Source organism: Mesitornis unicolor, unplaced genomic scaffold (genome assembly GCF_000695765.1).
Source record: "Mesitornis unicolor isolate BGI_N332 unplaced genomic scaffold, ASM69576v1 scaffold9867, whole genome shotgun sequence".
Classification (NCBI taxonomy): domain Eukaryota; kingdom Metazoa; phylum Chordata; class Aves; order Mesitornithiformes; family Mesitornithidae; genus Mesitornis; species Mesitornis unicolor.
Window position 1 is genome coordinate 19,417 of NW_010194318.1, and position 10,248 is coordinate 29,664.

Here is a 10,248-nt window from a genome sequence, read left to right on the forward strand (position 1 = left end):
TATCTCTTTGACTATGGCCCAGTGTGGTTGGCCACACGACCAGACTGATTCACTGACTGTCTCTGGGCTGGGAGTTAAACTTTAATATGAACCAGGGGAGAAGAAGCCAGGTGTGACTCAGCTGCCCATGTCCTTCCCCTTCCCCTCCCCCTGAGAGGACAGCACAGCAGGACAGGGAGCAGGGACACACCAGTAAGAAGCTGCGACCCAGGGGCTACCCCAGCAATGGAGCCCAGTGACCCACGGGTGAAAACAGTCGCTGTTGTCGGCGGTGGTCTGGTAGGAAAGGAAATTTGGCTGCTGTGTGATTGAGTCTGACAGGGAGCCAAGGCTGTGAAGGCAGTGCTTGGATATGGGGTGAATATTCTTAAAATAATTCCTCCTTCAGAGGATGGGGTGTGATGGAGGAGTTGGTTGAGTTCCCACTGAGGCAGGCAGTGAGGCTCAGTTGAGCAGCTAGGAATTTGTAGGAGAATGGCTTTTTCCTCTGAGGGAAAGTTTTGCTGCTGAGGTATCCCAGAGATGCAACGCATCTGAATCTAAAGGACAGCATGGAGCACTGTAGCACCTAAATCTCTCTTTTGTCTTTTTGGCCCATTAATTCTTGGTCCCCGTGCTGCTGGAAAAGAGTAGTGAGATAACAATCTGTAGTTCTGACAGCACCTCATGATGGAAATTGAACAAGAAAAACACTGCTATTTAAATAACAAACAGGACATACGTGCTGTCCTTTTTAAGGTAACGTCTTGCTTTTGCACAGTTCTAGCTTCCTCTGCTGCATTCCCAAGCACCCTGAATTCTATCGAGGAAGACAAATACAGCCCGGAGAGGAGTAGGGAGCTTGGCTGTACCAGTTCCTCTTGTCTCTGGCTGAAGGAGCTAGCCCTGCTGCAATTAATCACTGTGTGTGAACAAGCCCTGTACTTGGTGTAACTTTGTACAATGAGTTTCGATGGGTGACTTTTGTCTTGGAGCCTCTGCAGGCACATCAGGGGTGCCATAGGACTTCTCTCCAGAAAGAAGTCCTCAAAGGCTCTTCATCAAAGGGTCTTCCTGTGTAGGCTGAGCTGCATCCTCTGACCACTGCTTTCCCTTGATGCATTTCAGCAGTGATCTGTGATATAGCTACTAGTGAAATGCTCCATCCACCATTCCTGATCCTTCTCTTGTAGGTGGGGGCATTAAATGCCTGTTTCTTTGCTAGACGGGGTTTCACTGTTGATGTTTATGAAGCCAGAGAAGGTAAGTTCAGCCTGATCATTACTGCTTTATTAGTATGTTTATGTCCCTTTACTGATAACAGTTGTTGAAGCAGCAAAAGAGGAACTGCGTGAGCTCACTGGAACTGTAGAAAGAAATTGAAATCTGAAAGTGTGGTAATTTGAGGATATTCTTTTCACTCTTCCCTTTAGCTCCTGTGGTAGGGAAGAGCATTTATTTGAAATATGTTGTCTTGTGTGGAAGGAACCCACCCTCCAGCTACTAAAATGATACCCCTTTTTATGTTCTTGGCTTAAATATTGATTCAAATCCTCAGCTCTGAAAATTGGTCTTTGCATGAAGAATTATGGCATGGTGTTGTTGAACCATGCTGGCTCAGAAATTTGGAAGCAACGACTGTTGTTAATGCTGCAGCATCTCTGTTAGAGTTAAAAGCATTGACTTGACTGGTAACTTCTCCATCGGTGGTGAGGAGGGCAGGTGGGGCAGAAGGAGAAGTGGAGTGCTTTCAGGAAGCCTCCAGCTCTGCAGAGCACCACAACAGAGAAATGATGATTTGAAGCCCAGGTGCTTCACCTTCAGCGTCTTATCAGTGTGTATCTGCTGGCAGAAAAATGACACCTGGGCAGAGATGGCAAGCCAAAGGGCAGATAAGAATGACACCACGCAAGGTGGAAATCAACTTGAAGGGAAGCAGAAGCCCTGAGTAACACATAGTCTCTGTGGTGTCAGCTCCTGCTTCAGCAGATGTTGGGATGGGTGGTTCTGCTGCACAGCTCCCAGCTGTGCCTGTCCCAAGTCCTGCACTCAGCTGTGGGTCTCCACTGCAGAAATGGGGGGTCACAGTAGCCAGCCCCAAGCGATGCCAGCAAGCTGCAGGCACAGAGCAAGAGCAAATAGCTTTTCACTGTGGTTTAACTTTGAACTCTTTGCTGGATGTTGTAAATGCTAGAAGTTTCACAGGTTCAAAAAGCCTCTCACCTGCTTTCCGAGTCAGATAGATTTTACCACTCTGCTCCAGTTTTTGCCCCATTCCTTGTGCTGAGACGCAACTCTGAAAGCTTTTGGGATGAGGCTTTGCCACATGCTGTGGTCGGACAGCCCGGGAAGTCTCAGTGAGGCCACTTGGAGGAACAGGCCATTGCCAAGATATTTCTATTTGAAAAGCGATGGAGGAGGTGACCTGCCAGTGGCCTGAAAAGCATTGGTCTGTGGGTCTCAGCAGAAGCTGCCAGGCATTCATCGCTTGGCTCTCTCCACTTAGAGAGGAAATGACAATTAGTGATTAGTGCCCTCTGGCACTGTGGGGAGCTGTCAGGATCCCCTGTTCCCTTTGCAGCACTTGGCTGCAGGTGCTTCTGCTGGACTAGAGGTGGCACAGAGGAAGTAGCCCTGGAAGCTGCTCTGCTGCTTCTGGAAGCTTCCCCATAGCTGAACAGACCTTTTGATACCTGCCCTCTCTGCATGCAGTGTGGTGGGATGGGGACTCTACATTACCCTGTCACTGCAGGGATTTTGGGAGATGCCACCTGCACCAGGCTGTGGTATTGGCATCTCCATAACCAACTGCTCTTTCCATGCAGATATCCGGGTGGCCAGCCTTACCCGTGGCAGAAGCATTAACTTGGCCCTGTCCCACAGAGGACGCCAAGCCCTCCGAGCAGTGGGGATGGAAGAGCAGGTACCCTGGCAGCTTCTGTTGGTGGTGGGGTCTCTGTGGTTAAAGGACTGTTGACTTCAGCTGGTGATGGATGGGCGCTCTTCTGCTCCACAGCACGCAGGGGCTGCTGGAGAGGTAGCTCTGCTTTCATGAGAGTGGAAGCTGCATGCCTGTAGTCTGGTTCTCCACTGTTTCATGGCACAGCTGCCAATGGGAATCTCCTTCAGCCGTGGGCCAGCACCCAAGCTCGGTCAGCTGGGCTCTGCTCATGGCAGAGGGTGCTTCCCCCAGAGACCAACACTCAGACAACACCTTCCAGTGTTTACCTCCCTGCTGTGCTCTCCTCTCTCCTGGAGAGTGAGCACAAGTGGTGCAGGTGTAGATGGACTCCCAGAAGAGCTGGAGTACCAGCAGGATGTGATAAAGGGGGCTGCTGGTGTTCTCACTGATGTGTTCAGATTTGTGTTTTCCCATAAAACCTTGAGCTTTGGGCTGACCCCTGTAATCTATGCACACCAACTTCTGCAGAGCATGCTTGGGTCAGAGCAGGGTGATCACTGCCATGGTAACATCCAGCTGTTGGCAATGGTGGGTTCTCCTGGCCCCTGGCTCTGTGCAGAGAAGCACAGGCTTTGACAGTGCACATCCCAGCACCAGGATGTCATTTCAGTATCATCCCTGGAACTTTTCATGTCCCTTCTATCCAAAAATAATTTCCCCCTGATTTTTATGAGAATGAGCCTGTAAGTAATCTCAGTAAAACGTAGTGACTTGGTGTTGACAAGGCTGTAAAATTTTCCTCAGTAACCTGGATAGCCACACAAAAATGTATGAGGAGAGAGCATCCCATTCTGCCTGGAGTGTGGTGTGCAGTGGGGATGGTGCTTGATATCTTGTGCCCTGCCCCTTGGCAACTCAGTTTTGGCCAGAAGGCTGGGTTGTGTTTCCTTCCATTTCAGATCGTGTCCAAAGGCATTCCCATGCGAGCAAGGAGGATACATACGCCTTCTGGGAAAAAGTATTCGATCCCCTATGGGAAGAAGAACCAGGTACTGGTCTCGTGCTGTGATTTCAGAGATGCTTTGCAGAGCAAGAGGGGTCTTTGACAGCATTTGAGGCTCTGTATGATGGAAACCCTAGGGCTGACAGTCTTGGAAAGGATGCTGTGAATGGGAAGGGGATTGTGTGATCCCCAGTTTTGGCAGGGCTGTTTAGAGAGGGTGATGTTTCTCGTCTGAGCATCCTTCAGCAATGCCTCCTGAACTCCGTGTTTGTTTGCCTTGCAGTATATTCTCTCTGTGGACAGAGCATACCTAAACAGAGAGCTGCTAACAGGTAGGTTGCTAAGTCTGTTTGCAAACACTTTTACACACTATTCACTGAGGATTTAGGGTTTGCCCCACGAATAGCAGCTTTTGGGTCCCAGACTCTCTTTGCCTGTAACCTGGCTCTCAGAAAGTGCAAATGTGAACTAGATGTATTTTTAAGAATACATCTTTTAAGAATACATCATTTTTAAGAATACATCACAAAACCTGTGCTGTTTCTCTGCTGCTTGTCTAACACAAAAGGATATTCAAACAAATCCCCCCTGAGGCCTTTCTCTGCGTGCAGAAATCCTCAAGGAGTGGTTCTCCCTTCTTCACCCTCCAGCTGGAGCTGCCTCAGCTCCCCAGCTCCTGGCATCAGCATCTGCTCCCAGAACTTCACCAGGCAAAGCAGGAGATACCTCCTCAGCCTGACCATGTTCCATGGCATTTTCCACAACCCCTGATTGTACAGAGACAAAACAGAAATCGGAGCACTGTGGCAAAGTGTGTCATCAGGCCAGGCCAAAATTCCCCCAAATTTCCCATTGACTACAGGCACTGCATCCCATCCTGACGTAAGATGTAATGATGGTGGAAACAGGTCAGTAACTTGTGTTATTGTAGGGAAGAAAGAAATCTTTGCAGGATTCCTTGCATTTTTGAAATAGTTTTCACCAGTTAACCAAATGCAGACCTAATGTGCCCTGCCTGTCGGCCATCACTCAACACCACAATGTTATTTACTGTAATGGCACAAGTTCCTATAATTTAGGGATCCCTTGGAAATATTTCTGGGGTCACAGTACAAGCCTCTACATTTAGTTGTCTTTTCACAGCTGCTGAGAAGTACTCCAACACTAAACTGTACTTTGGACACAAGCTCGTGGGGTGTAACGCTGAGTTGGGGACATTAACCATAAAAAGGTAATCCCTGCACAAGCCTGGGATCAAGTGCTGTGCTCAGTTGGTTGCTGCTTAATCATTCATAAAGCCTCAAACAATTAAGCAATCTCAGTTTGAAACGAGCATGTTATTCCTGAGTGGGCAAAGCTCGGTGTCAGCTTTGGAAAGGAGAAACATCAAAGCAGGGTTCACAGGTAGGCTGAAAAAAATTCAAGCAACTCTTTAAGCCCCCAGCAGCCTAGCAGTAGGCTTGGCACACGCTTGCTGACCTGTGCAGGGAATAAACAAGCCAGTTTCCATAGCGCTGGTTTCCAGGGACAGATTGCTCATCAGGTAGGGCAGCTAATGACCCTGTTTCGTAATTGTGCTGAGTTCTGGTGCTGCCCTCTGTCCACCGAGGATGCAGGCTCTGTGAAATAGCAGCATTATCCCAACAGTGCCTGTTGCATTCTTGGGTAGGTCTGGGAGAGTTATGCTTTTGACAACCTACAGGATAATTATTCATCCGAATGCTGAGCTTCCCAGTCAATGAAAGCCAGTCTTCCCTCACCCTAGAAGATTACTAACACTGGAGGTGACACTGATATTTTGCAAAAGGCAGATCCACTGTGCCCAGTGGTGTTCAGCTGGCCTGGAATTATGGCAGGATTGATCCAAAGGACTCTCTTGCTTTCAGATCTGACCAGCAGCCATTGGAAGTCACCTACGATCTCATTGTGGGATGCGATGGAGCCTTCTCAACAGTCAGAAAGCAGTTCATGAGGCAAACGCGCTTTAACTACAGTCATGAGTACATTCCTCATGGCTATATGGAGCTGACCATTCCTCCCAAGGATGGAGATGTAAGTGTGCCTGTCTTGGGAGCTGCCACCACTTTCACTGATGGGACAGCCTGTTCCCCTCTTGTGGTGACTGTGCTACAGCAGCTCTAGAGAAACTAATTTCTTGTGTGGGGCTCAGCCAAGGGATTAAAACTTTCCTGGAAGGCAGGTATTTCTTCCTTTTCCAGTGGTGGGGCCAATATCTTGGTACCCAGCTGTAAAAATCCTAGAGAGCCTGCCCTAGAGCAGTGGAGTTAACTGTAGCTCTGAGAGGATATGGGAATGTGTTTGTGAGAACATCAGTAATTGCAAGATTGGAAACCAGCAGATTTTTGCCCGTCTTTCCTACCCTTTCCACTTGCCCTTGTTTTCTGTCTGCCAGAAGCATCAGGTGCCAAACAGGGGCCCTGTGGTCACTGGGTCTTCTCATTGTACAAAGGATGGGAACTGGGAACTGGAGCTGGTGTGGAGGGGAACCAGTGGCTGGGCTGGAGAAGCTGAGCAAGGCAGGGACACAAGGCAATTTCCCTTCTCTTTCAGTTTGCCATGGAACCAAACTACCTCCATATCTGGCCGAGAAACACCTTCATGATGATTGCACTGCCCAACATGGTGATAACCCATGGTCACACTCCCTTGGGGCACGGGATGGAGCTTGTGGGGATGAACTGGCTGTGGTGGCAGGGGAGTGGCAGGGTCCGGGAGGTCTGAGAAGGTGCCAGGAGTGTCCCTCAGCCTGTGCCAGGCAACCCACAGCTTGGGGGGGGGTACAAGACAGGATCCCCAGAGCCAACCCTGCCTCACAGCACTGAGCAGGTACCTGTGCCACTTCTCTCACACATCTGAGTCCACCTGAGTGCCCCAAAAACCACCTCTCTGCAGCAGGTGGTAGGTACTCTGCATATGGGAGTACCAGGGCAGTGTGCCAGCAGATCACACACTGCCTGTTTCTGCCTTCCCCTTGCCTGTCCCCAGCATGTGCTAGCCCACCATGGGAAACAGGGTCGCCAGGCGCTCGTCCTCACTGCTCAGGTGGGTGGCTGTGATTGCTGGGTGACAGGCTGGGCACCCAGCTGCTGCTCCAGGTGCCAGGTGCTCTCTGTGGACTCCATGCTTCTTTCTGACCTTCCTCCCCGGCTGGCAGGACAAGTCCTTCACCTGCACACTTTTCATGCCCTTTGAGGAATTTGAGAAGCTCACAACGGGCGAGCAAGTGCTGAGTTTTTTCCAGATCCACTTCCCGGATGCCATCCCCCTCATCGGAGAGTAAGTGTTCCCATGTCCCCTTCTCACTCATCAGTGCAGTGCCACGAAGCCAGGGAATGCACTCCCACCCAGCCTCAGGGTCTGAGTGACGTACACTTCACTAAAGCTGGTGTGCCAAGGGATTGTGAGCACTGTTGGGGTGGATCCCTGTGGCCTGTAGGTCTGGAGGAGTGGGAAAAAACACAGTGTAATCAGCATTGCATCTGCGCTGGAATAGCAGGCTCAGCGGCGGGGCGCAGCCCCATCCCGTGGCAGTTCCTGATGGAGTTGCACTGAAGCACTGCTCTGTCCCTTGGAAGCACAGCCCAGGCCCTGCTAATGTGGAAGCAAAGAGCAGGTCACCTCCTGCTGTTCTCATATTGCTGTTAAAGGTTTTGAGCTCAAGGGATGTGTTAGCTGTTCATAAGCCTTGGGTTTTTGACAATAGAGGTGGGTGAGCAAAGAGACTCTGCTGGAGTGAAGGTAAGGGTTGCACGCCGAAGGTAGTCACGCTGTTCAGAGAGCCGAGTTGCATAACTGTTGAGATTCTAGCTAACAGACTGAGAAAAGCTGGGCTTGGCAAAAGCAAAACACCAAACCACTGTGCCGACTAAACAGAGTCTGGCACTTATTGATTGCATGGCTAAAACAAATACCAGAGTTGTGAGACACAAGAGCAGGCAGATCCCAGCAGCGTGCTGCTTCCTGGGTGGCTGGGACCCTCTTGCTGCTGGGCAAACAGCACAAGGGTAGCAGCACAGAGCCAGAGCATCCCGTCCTAGCTGGGCCCCCAGTGACAGTCGGGATTGGGACCAGCCTGTCCCGCATGCGTCCTGATGGCTGTGGCTCTGTTCAGCATGTCCTTGTTTTCCTGCAAGGAAGGAAGCTCCCCTGCTGGTGGGAGATCCAGCCCACGCTATTAATGCCTCTGCTCTGTGATACCATTATCTCTTATGGGCTTTTTTTGGCTGACAGGAAGGGCTGCAGCTGTGTTGCGCAGTTTCCCTTCCTTTGAAGGAGACTGTATCACAGAGCTTCATATAAGCTTAGAAACTCAGATATCCTGTAGCATATCCTTGCTACAGTGACTGCCATCCACCACTGCTCATGGTAAGAGGTCTGAGATGTTGATTACACTCTTACTCACCACCAGGTTGTGTGCAGAGCTTAAAGCCTACTGACAAGATACTTGGTCCATGGGCGGGGAAGGTAATGAAATAGGTTTTATAGCCTCCACATTTTTCCCAGCACAAGGTTTTTGCATCCCAACACTAACAGTGTCCATGACTCTGGCATCCTGAGCTTGGGCATGGCATGACTTGTTCTTCTTGTCTCTTCTGGTTCCACAAGTGAAGTATCTGTTGTTTTGCCTGAAGGCGAGAGCTGAAGCACGATTACTTTTTGCTGCCAGCCCAGGCCATGATATCTGTGAAGTGCTCCTCCTACCACCTTGCCTCCCGGTGCGTGCTGATGGGAGATGCGGCGCATGCTGTCGTGCCCTTCTACGGACAGGGCATGAATGCAGTAAGTTTATGGCTGACCCTGGGCTATATCAGTTGAGTCCCCACTCTTTTCACCCAGAACTATCTGGTTTTAGAGTGTAGCTCCATAGAGTTCACAGGCTGGTCTGTCCCACAGTCTGATGTCCTCTGCATCGGCTAGGGTTGGACACCCGTCAGGCACCTGGCTCCTCATTAGGATCTAGCTGTCCTCTGGGGAGGACAAGAGGATGGGGTGGTGGTGCTGCCTTGCCATGGGGCAGAGGACTTCATGGGAGGGATGTCCAGCAGAGCAGCCCCAGGCTGCTGGAAAGACAACCCCCTGGATTTCTCTGCAAGACCCCTAGCAGAGTGGCCTGGAGCAAATCCCCTGCTCTGAAGCTGCGGCCAGGGGGACACTGCATGTGCAAACAGCTACGCTATCTAAGCATCTGTCAGAGCACTTCTTGTGAACCTGTGGTTCCTTCTGCCTATTTACCCTTTAATTTTCTTTCCAGGGCTTTGAGGACTGTCTTGTCTTTGATGAATTAATGGACCAATTCCACAATGACCTCGGTGAGTGAGGTGGCTGGGGAGGAGGAGGATCTCTCTGCAGCTGAAGGCAAATGACTGCTCTGCTGGGGAGCTGCCCATGAGCTGTTGCTTTCTTTTCCCAGGTGCCTGCCTCCCTGAGTTCTCCAGGCTGAGGGTGCCAGATGACCACGCGATCTCGGATTTAGCCATGTACAACTACATAGAGGTAGGAGAGCCACACACAGACTCGTGGCACTCCGGTAGGATGCACACAGCCAGGCAGAGTCTCTGGTTGGGCTCTCATAATGGCAGATTTTAGCTTAAGAGCTCCTTGGGAATGCCACTGGGGCTGGAGAGGCTCTGCTTCCTGTGGTGACCCCCAGGACAGAGAGTGGGAGAGCTAGCAAAATGCAGGGGAGTTCTGCCAAGGTACCCTGCAAAGAGGTAATGGTCACTTTGCCGCAGATGCGTGAGCACGTGAATTCAACGTGGTTCATTTTCCGGAAGCACGTAGACAACTTCCTCCATGCCCTTATGCCTTCCACCATTGTCCCACTGTACACCATGGTAAGGCCAGCACCTCGGTCCCCTCTGCCTGAGCTGACATGAGCTGGCTTTGAGGTGGTAACGTGCTCCTGCAACCCTCTCAGGTGACCTTCACCAGAATCCGCTACCATGAAGCACTTCAGCGCTGGAAATGGCAGAAAAAGGTCGGTCAGTGGTAGTGCCCATCTTCCCCATGCCACGATCCTTGTGAGCATCCTGGATGCCAACACTGCTCAGTTGCAGGGGGGGGGAACTTTGGTGGTGGGATACTGCCAGGTGGGTTCAGGTGTGAAGACTTCATTTGGTGCTGCAGGGTTGGAGCAAACCTCTGATGATGCCGGGGTTTTTCTTTGCACTTACAGATAATTAATCGAGGGCTCTTTGTCATGGGGGCAGCAGGACTGGGTGGCACCTACCTGCTCATAAAGCGGCTGGCACGAGACTTGGACTTCTGCATGGAAAACTTGTGGGGCTGGTCCCATTATCTGAAGAATATTGGAAATTTTGCCTTTGGCACAGAAGTGGCTTAA

At 50.7% G+C, this 10,248-nt stretch overlaps 1 protein-coding gene across 1 annotated transcript; it reads left to right on the plus strand.

Moving 5' to 3' along the window:
- Positions 1-225: 225 nt before the first annotated feature.
- On the plus strand, positions 226-10,248 carry KMO (kynurenine 3-monooxygenase (kynurenine 3-hydroxylase)). Its single transcript, XM_010187750.1, has 15 exons — positions 226-279; positions 1,173-1,242; positions 2,805-2,902; positions 3,841-3,930; positions 4,168-4,216; positions 5,028-5,115; positions 5,771-5,936; positions 6,456-6,527; positions 7,060-7,181; positions 8,537-8,684; positions 9,157-9,214; positions 9,316-9,398; positions 9,638-9,739; positions 9,823-9,882; positions 10,081-10,248. Exons 1-15 carry the CDS (start codon positions 226-228, stop codon positions 10,246-10,248), a joined length of 1,428 nt encoding a protein of 475 aa, XP_010186052.1.